The sequence below is a fragment of the Micromesistius poutassou genome, assembly GCF_964030765.1.
Source record: "Micromesistius poutassou genome assembly, chromosome: 3".
In the NCBI taxonomy this organism is placed as follows: Eukaryota; Metazoa; Chordata; class Actinopteri; order Gadiformes; family Gadidae; genus Micromesistius; species Micromesistius poutassou.
The window spans coordinates 11,112,058-11,129,853 of NC_140273.1; the positions used below are offsets into that span (position 1 = coordinate 11,112,058).

The 17,796-nt window shown below is 42.9% G+C and overlaps 2 protein-coding genes across 3 annotated transcripts; one reads left to right on the plus strand and one right to left on the minus strand.

Moving 5' to 3' along the window:
* Window positions 1-1,087: 1,087 nt before the first annotated feature.
* Window positions 1,088-13,743, minus strand: LOC311341215 (uncharacterized protein). Of its 2 annotated transcripts, none has more exons than XM_084466110.1 (10): window positions 13,678-13,743; window positions 8,011-8,229; window positions 7,266-7,398; window positions 6,467-6,557; window positions 6,091-6,175; window positions 5,846-5,979; window positions 5,396-5,591; window positions 5,076-5,178; window positions 4,861-4,939; window positions 1,088-4,446 (listed from the first exon to the last, which is right to left on the minus strand). In XM_084466110.1, the coding sequence occupies exons 2-10, from the start codon at window positions 8,114-8,116 to the stop codon at window positions 3,580-3,582; spliced, it is 1,794 nt and encodes a 597-aa protein (XP_084322236.1). In that variant the 5' UTR covers window positions 8,117-8,229; window positions 13,678-13,743; the 3' UTR covers window positions 1,088-3,579. The 2 variants fall into 2 exon arrangements, with proteins under 2 accessions (XP_084322236.1, XP_084322235.1); XM_084466109.1 differs by lacking the exon at window positions 13,678-13,743 and adding an exon at window positions 9,784-9,882.
* Window positions 13,744-14,880: 1,137 nt separating this feature from the next.
* On the plus strand, window positions 14,881-16,460 carry rps19bp1 (ribosomal protein S19 binding protein 1). The gene is made up of 4 exons (XM_084466121.1): window positions 14,881-15,020; window positions 15,363-15,545; window positions 15,893-15,990; window positions 16,194-16,460. Exons 1-4 carry the CDS (start codon window positions 14,966-14,968, stop codon window positions 16,332-16,334), a joined length of 477 nt encoding a protein of 158 aa, XP_084322247.1. The 5' UTR covers window positions 14,881-14,965; the 3' UTR covers window positions 16,335-16,460.
* Window positions 16,461-17,796: the final 1,336 nt, after the last annotated feature.

Genomic DNA, 17,796 nt, shown 5'->3' on the forward strand with positions numbered 1-17,796 from the left:
GCCTATATCCAATTCGTATAATATTGCTGCTGTGTTGATCTCCCAATCATTCGCAATTAAAAAAAAATCGCCTCCAATCTATCGTTAAACAAGACATCTAATCCATCCATCTTCAGGTGAAGCTGCGAAGCAGTCAACAGGTTTGTGACGTAAAGGGTTGACACCCAGCAACAGCGCTTTAAGGGAACCTAAACTGTTCAAATAGATACCCAAATCCCCTCGGACTAGCTCCGGCTATAGAGGGCTGTATTCACCTACGCTATTTGCTTGGTTTCTTTGAAACGTTAAACCCCCGTTGATGCTTAACATATGCTATGTAATATAAATTATGCAGTTATCGTAGGTAATTAGGGGTTTAACGATGTACTTCAATGTGTAGTCCAATGCGTGCCAAAGTTCATACTCAATAATTAATAATCAGTTTTGAATGCACAAATGTCCCAAACAATTGGTATTGTTCTTGAATGATAATATGACACATTCATCATCATTAGTGATTATTATTGATTATAAACATAATATGACATACAATTTTTCAGTTGTATTCAGTTTTTCAGTTGTGTTTACAGTAGCATATACAGGGGTGATAGTAGAAAAAAATCATAAGCCTGAACTTTTTTCCCTGGGAGGTAAGTGGGCCCCTAAGCCAAGATATATGCCCTGATCAACATAATTGTCAAGAGGGATCCAGGGGTATGCGCCCCTGGAGGAAAATTTGCCTTAAATGATAGATTCTGGTGAATTTTGTGGAAATAAATTGACAACATTCAGACATAAGATGAACAAACCAAATCCTATATTACAGTAGCATCTTTGTGTAGAGCACCAGAGCTCTTGGGACCCTGGGCCTGGTAGGCCTGTTCAGTAATCCATCCCTGATTTTAACTAGTCACTTACCTGCATACTTTTTTTTTTAATTGCTTGTATAGCATACTGAGACTACAGATACTACAGCCATACCAAGAAAGGTCAGTAGGTGGAAATTATAATACTCCAAAGTAAACTAGGAATTGATTAGTAGCCTAACCATTGACTAAGGGCATGAACAAGGTGACATTCATTTTTCTGCAAAATATGCACCATTTATTTAAAATACATTTTGAAACAGTTACAGTGCAACAAAAACGTATATAATACTACAACCCTAAAGTTGTTTATTCAAAACAATTTGCTATTAAGAGAATACTATTTAATAGAAAACAAAATATATAGCTTACTAAAGATAAGATAGACTATTATAAGATAGCTTGCATGCTGCCTCGAGACAGACATATAGTAGGCTACTTGAAAAGAATAACTAAGTAAAAGTATAAATACCATAACTGAAAATGACTTTGGTAAAAGTTAAAGTCTCCTAAAGGAAAATTACTTGAGTAAAAGTCTTAAAGTAGCTCACATTAAATGTACTTAAGTATCAAAAGTATCTGGTGAAAAAATATACTCAAGTATCAAAAGTAAAAGTACAAGTATTTACAAGTATAACAAGTATAACAACCCAAAATTATTCTCCCCTTGTTTTTTATTTAACTTTTTCAGGTGAATGAAATGTGGTATAGAACTTTTTTTTATTTTCTTCCAAAAGTATCTACGAACTAAGAACTACCGGTATGTGTTGTGGTCTTGATCTCTTCCCTAAACTCTTCCTTACGCACTGGGGTAAATGAGACAAAAAGGAAACAAAACCAGGGGGAAATGAAACAAAAGCTGAGTTTATGCCGTTGTTTGCCAGTCACAAGCTATTTCAGCTGAGCTCAGAAAGGATACACAGCAAAAAAAACAAGAAAACTGTTTTGGTAAATAGCCTTGACCCAGATTAGCATGATCTAGTCATGCGTTCTTCTTACTATACGTGGAAAAGCGGCATAGCCGCTTTTCCACGTATAGTGGTACAGTGGGATTTTGCCCAAACAAATTTCTGTGTGACCAATCAGCGAACAGAGGAAGTGGCCGAGAACGATGACGTCGAAGTAGCGACGTATTGTCAATGACAAGACCCAGCCTCGACAGTTGACTGCAAACATTATCTCTGTCCTTACTATCGAATATTAATGTAGAATTTGTAATTGTTCCTTGAACTCTAAAATTAGATGAACAAAACCTGCAGCTATCGTTGACAGACATCTTCACGCTTCATCTTGTTTTGTTTGTGTACACAGCCTGCGCATGCGCGCAACGTAGTTTCCGGCCGGTCCCGGCGTATGACATACGTCACGACCAAACGCTATTGCGATTGGTTATGGCAGATCCAGAGTGGCACTGGGCAGATCCAATAGTTTTAAACTTCAACAGACACCCGCCTCCAAGTGATTGAACGTTTGCCAATTACAGCAGTTCCAGACCTTCTGTACAAATGAAATGAAGTACGATGGTCTGGTAGCACCAGGCTAATTCAGAGGCCCCTGTCCAAACCAACCTTACAAGCACGCTGGCTACCAAACTACCAACCAAAGGTGAAAAACACGAGACAACTAGCCCAACTAACAGCAGTAAATACAAAAAATAATAATAACAATAATAAACAAACAAAAAAAAGGTACAATGTACCTATCCTATCCTATGGCTATCACAGTTTAAAAACAGCAATGCCACCTTCAACAGACCCAGATTAGATTAGATGCGTAGATAGACAGATTTCGCACAGTTTTCTGTTTTCCGTATGTGAAATAATAGAGTGAAATAATAGAATAGAGTAATAATATAATAGTAGAATAGAGTGAAAGCGCCTCTCCGATCTTGGGAAGTGATGTCAAGGTGTGTTCACACAGCACTTCGCCCCGCGACACGTTTCAATGTTAAGTGAACGTGGAGACGCGAATCGGGCGAATTTTTTTTTCGCCTATTCGCGCGACAAGATTTGATTGACAGCGCGAAATTTTTCCACGTGAACGGCGAGCGCGTTCACGTGGATTCGCGCCGCGAATTATTCGCGGCGCGAATAATAAGTTGAAACATTTCAACTTCTTCGCGGCATTCGCGTTGAAACAGCCAATCAGCGTTCACTCCCTGTGGGTAACGTGGGTGAAGTAACGTAAAACAGCCAATCAGCGTTCACTCCCTGGGTGACGTCACGTAACAGCCAATCAGTTCACTCCCTGGGTGAAGTAACGTAAAACAGCCAATCACCGTTCAACCGTTCAGTGAACCGCAGCTTGGAGGAGAAAGTGATTGTTGCCGTTTGCGACTCCTGCTCTATATCTACATATAATATATAAATATCTATATCATATAATATATATGATATATATAATATCACGGCACAAAGCGGTGTGCGCCTCCGGATTATATTATTAACCCATAAACGACGGGCTCTCCCTCTTCCACAACAGGTACAGACACACATCTCGGCCATGGTTGATGAGAATGAATTGGCATGAATGACCGTTGTCAGGCAAAAAAAAAATTCGCCCCGCGAATGCACACAAAAATGCACAGCGACAGATTATGATTTGTTGCGCGGCAACATTCGCCTATTCGCGTGAATAGGCGAAATGGGACAAAGTGCGGTGTGAACACACAGTCAGACCACGCGAAAGCGAACCAGATTTTATTTTATTTTTTCGCAGACACGTCGGTATGCCATCAGCCCTGCATATATCCGCCACTAGAGGGTAGCAATGTGCTGGTATTTGTCATGGAAGCGCCATCTTCCGAACTAAATGACAAGGATGAACTCGTTCCTTGCCCTGGGAAAAACAAGGAACTCTGGATGAGTGAACTAGGGAGGCGCAGTTCTGTGTCAGAAAGCGGAGGATATGTAAATGTTTTTGTGCCAAGAGAGAAATCCACTTCCTCCAGACTCTCCTCACTGACTTGCTCCTCCCCCCCACTGCCTACACCTGAATCAGGGCTCTGGGTTCTAGCTTCCAGCAATTTGAACTTTTCATAGTCCAAACAAACCTCCAGTGAGCCCTGACCTATGATATCTCCACGGGCGACTCCTTGACTCAGCAACTTTTCAATCTGCGATTCTTCTCCCTCCTCCTCTGGACTCTCTGGCCCTCGAGACCCATCATCATCAGCCGGGCTGCCTCCTCCTTCTCCCACCTTTTCGTATTCCTCGCAGACCTTCATGGACTCAGTAGTGCCGATTCGAGGGCCGGAGATCATGTTGAGTAGATCCAGGTCCCATGGGGCCCTTCCTTCTACACCCTCCCTCTGGTTCTCCTCTGATTCTCCCATTGCCTCCTCACCCACGGCTCCCCCGCCCGTGGGACCGTAAGGGGAGTCAGCGCTGCAGGGCTTCAGGTTCCCCTTGGGCGGGCTGAGGAGGGAGGAGAGGGGCCGGACGTGGAGGAGGAGGGGGGGATAGCTTGGGTTGGAGTAACTGGAGGAGGCCTTGAGGTTCAGTGTTGCAGACCAGTGGTTGGTGACCTCCACTGAGGAGATAACATCAAGCCCAGTCAGGGTGTGATGGGACTCGCTGGTGAGGCTAGGCTTCAGCCAGAGCTGTAGGACGACCAATGGAGAAGAGTGTGTTTTAATGTGGCGTGTATCATCACACTGTCTTATATTGAAGAATCAACAGCGACGTAGAGGGAATGGGATGCATGTCATTAAGGAGCAGGAAAGGGATGGCGTCTCGCTTTCAGACCCCCGGAGCCACTACACTTTCACACCGCAGCCACTGCTAGCCTAGTCGCTACATGATCTCTCTATCCACTGTGCTTTTGTAAACTTTTGTAAATTCTTTAAAAATACCAAGTACTTCCTGTGCTGATTTGGTGATTGAATCAGAGGCCTGTACCTGATATTTTGGTTTCATTGCAGAGGTGCTGTAATCTTTCAAGCAGGGAAAGCTTTTAGCCCTAGCTGGAAAAAACAATTTGTAGCAGGAACATTTCTAAACATTTTAAGGCTAACCTGAGATTTGCCGTCAGGCCAGAGTAAGTGATCCAGGTTTGGCAGAGGAGGACCCCTGATCTTCTTCACCATATAGACCCTGAAACACAGAAGCAACTCAAACAACCAACCAACCAATCACATGATCAATTAAAAGTGTGACAAAGTCAGAATCATGAGACACACACACACACACTTTTAGGAAATGGTATACTTGTGGGGACCTCAACACTTACCAGGTGTCTCTGTCTGTCTTGCAGACGATGATGGCTAGGGATAGAACCACTATTGCACCTACGACTGCTGTCACCAGAGGTTCCCACTGTATACCAAATTCTCCTTAGGACCAGACAACACAGGGCAAGGTCAGTTCCCCTTTCGTCTCTTGTTTTCATACAATTTCCAACAGAGAGATAAGCAGAGGCTGCTGTGATCTGTTGTGGTAATCGATGGCATCTAGTCTCCTCTGGTTCCTCCTATAAGTAAACACAACATACAAGGAAGGCCTGGAAGGCCTGGAAGGCCTGTGAAGGCCTTTGACCGGTTCTTCAATCACCTGTGTCTTTAATCAACGTTTCCGTCCCGACGGCAGAGACCCATGTCAATACAGGGCTCCAGTCACTCCACTCTGAAGTGTACACAATCTCGTTAGGCCGGACTCGGCTGCGCGCCTGGTACTGCCCTCCCTGCTTCAGCCTGGTTAAATTCACCTGGCACAGGGGTTGGCACAGGTCGGTCAGGTCGGGCTCATTCTAAGCAGAAGAAAAAACAACGAGAAGAGTTTCATAATGTACGTGATGGACCTATTGAAGTTGTGTTGTGATGAGTTGTGTTTTGTTCTGTTGCGTTGAGGGAAATTTTGTGCCACAAACACACACACACACACACACACACACACACACACACACACACACACACACACACACACACACACACACACACACACACACACACACACACACACACACACACACACACACACACACACACACATATAAACCCCTACCGTCCATGGTTGACCTTCTTGTTTCCACTGCAGTTGGATCACACGCTGGTCAACTCTTAACAATCTAGGCACCTCAGAGAACAAGGAGACGATGGTCAGGTTGACCTCAGGCCTGCTGGGTGGCTTCAGCTTTACTACGCACAGACACACACACCAAACAAGTAAAAGGTGTGTTCAGTGTTAAGGTTGGCCCTGGGCTATGAGCAGTGAAGGGAATAAAGGGTTAGGTTAAGCTTAGTACTTACTGTGGTCTGCTGGCCTGTAATTGATGCTGGTGTAAACAGACTCACAGTCCAGAGAAATGTTCCAGCTATCTGTGTGATGAAACACCTGAGGGGGAAAACGTCAACAAGGAGAACACTTATTCTTGACCACTTGAGGGTTAGAGTTTTGGTTAGGGTCAGGGTTTAAGGGTTAGAGTTACCTGGCCTACCTAGTTAGGTGTAATTGGGTGGTTAGGGTTAGGGTTACTTTGATGGTTAGGGGATATAGGGTTAGGGTTACCTTGAGGGGTAGGGTTAGGGGATAGAGAGTTAGGGTTACCTTGAGGGGTAGGGTTAGGAGATGGGGGGTTAGGATTACCTTGAGGGGAAGGGTTAGGGGATAAAGGGTTAGGGTTACCTGGCTCTTGGGTGGTGGTATGACCAGGCTGCATGCTCTTAAGGCTGGGTGAGCGGGGTCCAGGGGCCTCAGATCACATTCAGATTTTGTCCTTCATTCCGGGCAGTAATGAAAGTAGTATTAGTATCAGAGTTTCATTATAGTATATTCTGTTGTTCTATTCTAATCCTGTTCTGTTTATTTTTTGCTTTATTCTATTTCATAGCTCTAGCTCTGTGCCGATCTGTTCTATCCTATGCCGTTCAGGGTCGGTGCTGTTTTGTTATTTTCAATGATATTCTAGTTATGTTCTTTTCTATGGCATGCTATTCTATGTTATTCTATGTTATTCTAGTGTGGTCTGTTTTGTTTGAACATAGTGGCTATTACACTGAAGTAGGAATTCATTATTGTCGGTTAGATGTATTCTATATACCTTGGACTTGTAGAACCTAATGTATAGGGGCCGTGCGTAAACTGCATGAGCTGGTGTGAAAATGACGCAATAACTGCCCTCGCGCACAGATCACAAAGCGATTTGTTGCATGTCACACACTTCTGAAGTTGTGAAGGTCTGTGATGAGTTGCAGTCCACAGCCACGTCCCAATATAAATGCCATGATTGTGTGTGACTGCCTGAGCACTTTGCAAACGGCGCATGACCGCAACTATAAATTAAGCTCAACTCTCCGTCCCGATAGGAGAGACTCAGGACACTGCAGGTTTTTTAAACCTTCATAAAGTTAAACAACATATCTTCATAAAAGCGGAAACAAAATGATCCAGAGGGGATCTGTGTCTGCCTGGTATGTATATGTACTTAGATCTCCGACTGATTTTTGCGGTCTTGAGCTTGCATGAGGTGGCAGCCGTGATGTGAGAATACTGGGTCGATAATGAGCTGTTCCAATCACAGGAGATGGTTGTGTCGAAGTCACACAGACATTTGAGACCTGGGGGATGGAGACAGAAAGGTGATTTTACAGCTGCCCCGGGACTCAGATGTTTTGCATAAACTGATCCAGAGACGCACCGAACCTGAGTTGAAACCTGAATCTGAAACGGGTTGGGATTACGCCGTGAGTCCTGTTTAGTTACAGATATATTCTACGAGAAACTATTTGCGAGCAGTAGCCTATGATTGAGCTTTCATAAGAGGATTTCTAGTGTGGCCGGCCGGTCTACAAGGTGTTGATTTTAATCCCTTACAGACACTTTGTCTACGAATATTGTTGTCCAGGACAACATGCATGCATATTTTATGGTTCATAATTAGCCCCTCTGCTGCGCCCACTTATGTGTCATGTCCTGATGATTGTAAAACCACTGTATTTAAGCAATTGTTTATCTATGTATTTAACCTTCCAGTTAGAATGGATCATCAATAACTGTATTATGATCAAAGAGTTATCGGGGGATGAAGATAAAAATACACCGTATCGTTGTTTCTTTCAAAAACTAGAACCTACAACCCTAAAACATTGTCTGTTCATATCCCCACCACAGTCCCACAACGGAAACGAAGGGACTGTGTGTAATTGTTGAGCGCAGGACGAATCACTCACTGCGATTCAGGCCATAGGCGGTGGGCAGAGACAGAGACGCGGCCAGGAGAAGCAGCAGGTGACGAGAGCGACGCGAGGCATCCCCTCCCCGTCCCCATGTCCCCATGTCTCTGGTCCTCTGGGAGACTTCAACCAAGGTAGGTCCTCGCTGGCTGAAGCAGAGTGGCTGCGTGGCTCGGTAGTACTGCCGTTTAAATACCTCGGCTCCTCCTCCTCATCCTAAACGATGGAGGACAAAGAGACATAGTTGATAAAGCACCACCAACTCTGACATCCGTTTGAGGAGCAATGTCTGCTGGTTTCACAACCACAAGCGCCATCCTGTTATTTTCAGTATCGCCACACCTCACGTGTATGCAAACACGCAGTCAGGGAGAGCTCCCCGCAACAGGTGAACTGAAAAAGCAGAATTAGTGACTCCATCGAGTCATGAAAACATGTGTCTGTGACGTTGCCATGACTCCACAGACCTATTTTGGTTCTTGTTCTTGCCCTAAAACTTGTTCTGACCCCAATGTGCTTTCACACTCGTCTTTTGTTAGCCTTTAAAAGGTGAAAAAATATTATTACCTGCACAGCTTTCTGTATCACATCACATGTTATGTTCAGTGTTCTAAATGAACTTTTTTGATTAACAGCCAATCAGAATTTCCACTAGCCAAATTTTTTGTTGATATTTGTTGTTGATATTCTCAATCTCATCCCCTGCCTCCTTCCTCTCTGTTGTATCTAAATTCGAACTAAATAATATCAAATAACAGCATGTTCAACAATAGAGAAAATAAAAGTGCAGCTGTGTCATAACTTGCATCAAGTTCAAAAATAGAGAAAATAAAAGTGCATCTGAAAGAAAAAGGAGTGAGACTGGATCTGATAGCAGCCTATTCAGGAGCGGAGGAGTCAACTAAAACCGTCAACAGTGGATGATGTGCTTTTTTGCACGGCAATCTAAAAGCACCACGCCAAACACCACTAGTGTAATTCCCCGGCGTTCCATCTTACGTGTCTAATTTTCCTTTGGATGCGGGTCGGGCGTCGGTATCAATTTATAGCGGGTCTGGTCGGGTGCGGAATGTAAAATAAAAAAGTTTTGCGGTTAAGGATTGGTGCTGTTTGCAAATAAGAGCCGTGCAGCCGGACTCTGCTCTGCTTATCTCTCTCCACTCAGCTCTGCCTCTGGCTCACACACATTCTGCCCCGGCCCTCTGTTCCCCTCTGACTCGCGTCTCTTTTTTTAAATCCCCTTCAGCGCGAAACATGTATTTGCCACATCTTGCTCCAACTGTTTTTGACTGACTATTTTAAAATGTTTAGCTACCCTGGCCTAAGGAGACCAGATTTATGAGGCAAAATCCGGGGACATTTTGGGTTCTGCGGTGTAAAAACCTCCAAACATATCGTTTTTTTTGGGGGGGGGGGGGGGGTCGAACGGAATTGTTGACGGGGGGGGGGGGGGGGGGTCAAATCCGGGGACAGCCGTAGCCGGGGACAGGTCACTGAAAACGGGGACTGTCCCCGGAAACCGGGGACGTCTGGTCACCCTACCCTGGCCTACACCCAAATTTAGGATTGAGTTGCAATCGGCAAGGCAGGTTAACGAGCACAGCGACACGGCACCCCCGATATAGAATGACGAGTTGGAGCGCGGCGACGGCACCTATTTTATTGCATGAACAAATATTGATATATCTTATATCGACATTCTGCTTGAAAATACGAGATATGACCTTTGGCCCATATCGCCCAGCCCTACTGTCAAGCTTTCGCTCCTACCATAAGAAATATGGAGTTTTCAGTGACATTTCCTCCCGTTTGTCGCGCCCCACTTGGACGTAGGTGCCTTCTATTTGTCTCGTAATCGCGACTTGCAGCTATTCCCCACCAGTGGGGCGCGCCCCACACAATCACGTAGCATCACGACAGTGCTCATGGGAAATGTAGTCAGTAGCCTACAGCCCAGGGAGCGAGAACGGTAGAGCGGCTCTGAGATTGACTCATGCATCACCGGCCAAACTGGCTAGTAAGTTTTTATGAACACCCGCCAAAATGATTTTTAACCCGCATTTGGCGGGTTGGCGGGTGTTAATTTAGAACCCTGGTTATGTTACCTTTGCATCTTTTTCAGTTCTTATTACCACTGCTGTCATCTGTGTCTGTAGCATGTAGGTGACAAGGTCCTTTGCCTTGTCATGCAAACTGTAATGTAGAATGACCATACAGTATTGGACATATGATTATGAATCACTTTGCCTCTTAACAAATGTACAAATTCTCAATCCACCTGCTGCTCTGTTAATTAAATCTCTCTCTCTCTCTCTCTCTCTCTCTCTCTCTCTCTCTCTCTCTCTCTCTCTCTCTATATATATATATATATATATATATATATATATATATAGCATAAAACACACTCTTTTGATTGTACTGAACTTCCTTCCCAGTCAGATTGGTAATGATGTTGGTGGTGCTTTATCAACTATGTCTTGGGATTGTCTAGTGGCTATGGGGTTTGAGTCCCAGCCGAAAGGCTCTGGGACCGATCTACGATGTCCTGAGTTTACTGTGTATGCATCCGAGGGCAAGATGCCCTAACTCTGACCCACTCCTTGATGACTTGCATCTGAATGCTCTTTAATACTGTATCTGAACTCAGTGTAACTCACTTTAAATAAAAAAAGATTTCAGGAATTAGTTGATTTTAGAGAAACTTTGTTTATTAACTTGACCACCAAACCACCCACCCACCCACCCACACATCCTGTTTTCTGAGTAGTGAGCGCAGTTCCCATTGCAATGTGGTTATAGGTGTCTGTTGCTACAATATGTGTGTGTGTGTGTGTGTGTGTGTGTGTGTGTGTGTGTGTGTGTGTGTGTGTGTGTGGTGGGGGGGAGTCAGTTAGATTCTTTCGGTCACCTGTTTAAAAGAGGACAATGGAAAGTTATGTTTCCTTCAAAACAGGTCATGATTGTAACAGCTGCACACAGTCGCACACACTTTTCAAAAGAAATGCCATGATAGCACTATGAATATGAGACGGTCAATTACAAATGGGTCAGAGAATACAAAGACAGGTCATTAAGGAGCAGGTAGGGGTTAGACAGTGAATACAGAGACAGGTCATTAAGGAGCAGGTAGGGGTTAGACAGAGAATACAGAGACAGGTCATTAAGGAGCAGGTAGGGGTTAGATAGAGAATACAAAGACAGGTCATTAAGGAGCAGGTAGGGGTTAGACAGTGAATACAGAGACAGGTCATTAAGGAGCAGGTAGGGGTTAGACAGTGATTACAGAGACAGGTCATTAAGGAGCAGGTAGGGGTTAGACAGAATACAGAGACAGGTCATTAAGGAGCAGGTAGGCGTTAGACAGAGAATACAGAGACAGGTCATTAAGGAGCAGGTAGGGGTTAGATAGTGAATACAGAGACAGGTCATTAAGGAGCAGGTAGGGGTTAGACAGAGAATACAGAGACAGGTCATTAAGGAGCAGGTAGGGGTTAGATAGTGAATACAGAGACAAGTCATTAAGGAGCAGGTAGGGGTTAGACAGAGAATACAGAGACAGGTCATTAAGGAGCAGGTAGGGATTAGAAGAGAATACAGAGACAGGTCATTAAGGAGCAGGTAGGGGTTAGACAGGGATTACAGAGACAGGTCATTAAGGAGCAGGTAGAGGTTAGACAGAGAATACAGAGACAGGTCATTAAGGAGCAGGTAGGGGTTAGACAGAGAATACAGAGACAGGTCATTAAGGAGCAGGTAGGGGTTAGACAGTGGATACAGAGACAGGTTATTAAGGAGCAGGTAGGGGTTAGACAGAGAATACAGAGACAGGTCATTAAGGAGCAGGTAGGGGTTAGACAGTGATTACAGAGACAGGTCATTAAGGAGCAGATAGACGTTAGACAGAGAATACAGAGACAGGTCATTAAGGAGCAGTTAGGGGTTAGACAGAGAATACAGAGACAGGTCATTAAGGAGCAGGTAGGGGTTAGACAGAGAATACAGAGACAGGTCATTAAGGAGCAGGTAGGGGTTAGACAGTGATTACAGAGACAGGTCATTAAGGAGCAGGTAGGGGTTAGACAGTGAATACAGAAACAGGTCATTAAGGAGCAGGTAGGGGTTAGACGGAGAATACAGAGACAGGTCATTAAGGAGCAGGTAGGGGTTAGACAGAGAATACAGAGACAGGTCATTAAGGAGCAGGTAGGGGTTAGATAGTGAATAGAGAAACAGGTCATTAAGGAGCAGGTAGGGGTTAGACAGTGAATACAGAGACAGGTCATTAAGGAGCAGGTATGGGTTAAACAGTGGATACAGAGACAGGTCATTAAGGAGCAGGTAGGGGTTAGACAGTGAATACAGAGGCAGGTCATTAAGGAGCAGGTAGGGGTTAGACAGTGGATACAGAGACAGGTCATTAAGGAGCAGGTAGGGGTTAGACAGTGATTACAGAGACAGGTCATTAAGGAGCAGGTAGAGGTTAGACAGAGAATACAGAGACAGGTCATTAAGGAGCAGGTAGGGGTTAGAAGAAAAGCGTGTTCGTTTTTCTGAATATTATCTCAGGTCAAGCCAGGAAGTTGTTGGAACGTATCGGTTGAATCTGTCTTTGCGTCGTGTAGTGCTCTGTAATGTTATGTTATGTGTTACTTTATGTAACTGTTTGACGGTGTTCTTTCAATAACCAAGTCGCCAGAGAAACACGTTGGAACATATATATTAACATTTCTTAACCAAAAATATTTTTATATCAACATTAACAGACGTGTATATCAACGTTGTGCGTTATAACGGTTCGGGTCGCTTTTGGTGCGCTTAAGGTGTTTTGGGGGAATCGAATGCGAGCAGGCTGTTATCTGCTTAGGAAATAACTTTCAAACATGGTACAGCCGACTCTTGTTCGGAATCCCCCCACCCAGTTGTACGACATATGACATCATTAAATGTTCTGTGACATGCACAAATAATTCCTGTATTGTAGCCTATACAGGAACAATGTAGAAAAGTTATTGGTTTGTGTGATAGGGACGCTGTGATGAGGTACATTAAGGATTAGAATGTAACATATTACATGATTTGGGATTACATTTAAAAGGAAACTCCCTGTTCACACACCAAAAGACAGTCAATAAAAGCTGTTATCAATTTAAAATTCCCTGTTATCACAGACTAATTCCACATCAGGGTTATAGTACACAACCCCATAGTGGGACTTAGTAAGATTCAAGACATTCTCTAACTATGTACCCTGCATGAACCACAAACACACACACACACACACACACACACACACACACACACACACACACACACACACACACACACACACACACACACACACACACACACACTAATCACACCTAATCAGATATAAACACGCACACATATTAAGATATTGACTGACTGAGAACGATGTCAAAATCCACTCTGAAAAATGTGTTTCAAATCCACAAGTTCTAGACATTTTCATATGATTCTCGATCTTAGTCAAATAATCGTTCAAATCATCTCATCATCGATCTTCATACCTCATACGTCATCAATGTAATATGGCTACACATCCAGATGTGTCACCATCCTCGTCGAAAACTCATTAATCATGTAATTGGAGATGGAAAAATATAATTATCAAAGTAAAAGTCGATGCATGTGAGTAAAACTGACCTGTGGATGTTTCCATGTCCGGGTGTTATAAATGATCTGCTGTTCAGAATGTTTTCGCAGTTTCTGTGAAAAACATGGAGGCGGGGGATTCGGCGAAATGCAGATTAGCCACAAAGCGATATGCTGACCTTTCGTATGTTACTCACGCTCTTTCACATTTCTTTTCTACATGACGAATACTAGTTAGCTCTTCCTCAATAAATAAAAAAGGAGAAATAGCATATCCCGTTGTGTAAAGGTCTTGGTTTTGGGGTTGATCCTAAAGGATACTTTATAGTTGAGAGTGTGTAGGCCTATGTGTGTGTTTGTGTCTAATAGAAAGGGAGAGATAATTTTTTATACATAAATAATTGTTAATTGATACAACCTTGTGGTTTTGTCTGGGATCGAATCAGAATATCGGAGTTCTTATTATTTTGACTTATTTAGACTTAAGTTAATTTCATGGTGAACACACTATAGTCACAATTTATTTATTATTCAGAGGAATGTGCTCGTAATCTGTATACATTATGTTTGATTAAACTCGAGTAATCGAGCTAATTAACCTGATCATAAACTGTCCCTAGGCACACAGTGACCTCTACTGGCCAATACAAGACGAATACAGGCCACCACAGGTAGTGCTTGATTGTCACCCAAAAGGTTCATTGGTTCATTCAAATTCAAACTTGTGTTTGGCAAATAGAACACGGGACACAAGGGGACGACTGTTTTTAAAGAAACCCAATTTCCACCACATGCCCAACTCCATCCTGTGCCTAGCTTAAAATCTTGCCAAAGGACTGCAGTTGAAAACTTGCCTGCTGGCTAACACTGGTACATCTACAGAAATGTAGATTAATGTGCACTGTCCTTCAAATAAATACATTTTTTTTAAAAAGTTTGCGGATGAAATTTGATAGGGCGTCTATTTTTTTTTTCCGTTGGAAAGCAATTTTTGCACATGCAATAACAATATTGGAGGTATTCCTATTTAAGAAGACGTTTGCTAAAATAAAAGTTTGAAGAATGGCTAGTGACTACGATTATGACTAGTTCCTCAGTAGGCCTACTAGTAATAATCACCTATGATTTATCTAGAAAAAAAATGGTTATGTTATTTTTCCTTTCTATTACATTTCGCTATTCGGAACGGTTTGCCTCTACGCAAGCTTTGGCCGAGCCCATTATAAAGTGGCGCCATTCACCGGATGTTGATTATCACACACGTTTTGTACGATGGTGGACAAGTTTCCCATATATTAGGCAATTCTCGAATGAAGTTAAAGAACAAGAAAATATCAATATGTCGGCGTCGATAATAAGAAGAGGCCTTGACCTGCTTAGCAACGACATTAAAGGTAGCGATGAAGATAAAATAAAAACCACACGTTGATGTTTGTTGACCCTCGATGGTTGGCTGCGCCCATGCCATGTATCTCTTTTCTTGGTTGATGTAAAATAGATTGTGTGTGTGTGTGTGTGTGTGTGTGTGTGTGTGTGTGTGTGTGTGTGTGTGTGTGTGTGTGTGTGTGTGTGTGTGTGTGTGTGTGTGTGTGTGTGTGTGTGTGTGTGTGTGTGTGTGTGTGTGTGTGTGTATAGTGCACCTGAAATGGTGTATTCAGATTAGAAGTGCACGGTAATGAGAACTAAGCGGCGAAACTCTTGACTGCCTTTATCCTTTTTTGATAAATGTTTTACAGATGTCGGTAAAGGAAAATCAAGCAGAGTAAAGAAACACCAGACTCCTAGCAACGCCAAGGTGATGGACATGGTGAGCACTAACCGGCGAGGCGTCACTAAGCAGGTTAAACGTCTGCAGGGACGCCTGGGTCCTGGTAAGAGCAAAGCCACCGTCAAAGACAAGAGGATCAAGAACGCTGTTGGTAATACTTGCATTTTTAAATAAACTTTTCACTGCATTCTCTCATTATGTAGCAAATAGTGGACAGTGGACACTAATGGTCATTAATGTATGGTTTAGAGTTTCAAGCATATACTCAATTAGCCCCATTTGTGACAAAGAAATCCTGCATATCACTATCGTACACTGTATTTTGGGGCACACAGGGATCCCATTGCAAACCTTTTGGACGAAATTAATCAACAGGCTTTTGGAGATATAGGATGGTTGATATCAACTGGACTCATTTTATTCTCTCTCTCTCTCTCTCTCTCTCTCTCTCTCTCTCTCTCTCTCTCTCTCTCTCTCTCTCTCTCTCTCTCCACCCAGAGGAGTTCAGGAAGACGCAGGGGAAGAGCCACCTGACGGACAACCTTGCCTACTTCCTGGGGAGTGGCTACATAGCCACCGACACGGTCACCAAGAAGGTCAGTATTCGTGTTGTCTGCCCACTACTCGTTGTCAGATAAGATGTGTCATGAAGGAGCATCTAAAAAGCAACAACAAAAAACACGTTGACACTTTGCCCAAAGTGTGGATTAATAGTAGAAAATAGTATGTTAGTCAACATTCCTTCCTTCAGTCATTCAAACCCTAGTTAAATGAAACACTCTTCCCGTCGGCCAATCAGATCATGAGCCAGCACACCGGCAGGCAGGCGAGGAACCGACCGGACGCGCCAGTCAGGAAGGCCGCCGAGACCACCTCCGTCTTCAGTGAGGAGGAGTTCCAGAAGTTCCAGAAGGAGTACTTTGGTCGGACCGTGGAGTAGAAGAGGCAGAATCTACAACCTTCCCTGTTTTCTTTTCTTTCTTTTCTTTATTGTTTTTATATTGTTACAATTCTGTTCATGAGCAACGATGAATACTAGTTGAAATAAATATAGCTTTTTAATGTTTTTTTCCACCCATGGCTTGAGTTCTGTCTACACAAAGATGCAGTGGTTACAATGAGGTTTATAATGTAAATTATTATTAATTATTATTAATAATTATTATTTTAAATCTTAAGAAGCAACTATTACTATCAGAAATTAGTTTCATTCCCATATGAAAACATCTCAGGGGTTCTTTTCTGAGAATTACCGCATTTTTTGCATTGTTCCAATGGTGAGAAATAAGAAATTTAATGAGAGGTCCCACCAGCATCCTCATCAATCCAGAATGCACTTTGGGCTTGGGGTGGGGGGTGAATTCAAATGCAGCTGCCTGTTCTGGCAGTGGGGAGCCCATGTGTGGCCATATAGGCACGCAGTCCTGGACCAGTTTGGCCACTGATTCATCCAAATTACCTTATTTTTGTGCATAAACTTGCTAGCCGCAGTGATAGCTGCATACCGAGATGTTGACCAAAATATTGGTTTTAAATTCAAATTATTTTAAGTTTGGGACTTTGAGTCCTGGTCACTCGTTTGAGCTTATCTGCCATTTCTAAATCTAGAGACCATAGGAATGTAGCAGGTAGAGTTGAACTTGTTCAGCCCGGAGGTTGCCTTATTCAACTCATCTTGTGTGTATTAGATGCATCAATCCCTAATGAGACCAAGTTGTTTTCAATAACAAGCCCAACATAACCTAGATAGATATAAACTTTATTTATCCCTAGGGGAAATTCAGGAACCCTGTACTGAACCCAACTATGGCACAGGTAAGGCTTTTTTCTTTTTAAAATCTGGACAATTCGTGCTAAACCTTGTGTTTTGTAAGCCTTTAATTATGTCACTTGTCTGTGTGTAGCCTATTTGTATTTGCTTATTGTTAGTTGAGAATGACTTTAAAATTCGTTACATTTTATTATTTTTCTGAAAGTACACAGACTTTCAGAACTAAAACGTCACTGTAAAGGCAGACATTATAGTCTGGCCTGAACAACTGAAACACAAACATCCTCTTTATATGAATGAATAATCAAAAAAGGCATCATAATGGGCTTGAATTTTGATTAGTAAAATAAATTGCAAGGAAGTCTAAAGTATGTGCATATCCACTTTGTTGATCTTAATTATTGTTTTGCAATTCTGAAAGCACTTAATCTACTTTTTTAGCCACTCTAGCAGCTGAGTATATCAGTCAGATGTTGTGAATGATAAACTGCTGGTTTAACAGACACTGACAAGCCTTAGCCTTGTTGGCTTATTATAATATTGAAAACTTATCTTAGCGTCTTTAGCTTATCGTAGCCATGTCAGACATTTAACTGCTCTGTGATATTTATCAAAATAAGCTAGTTCAAAA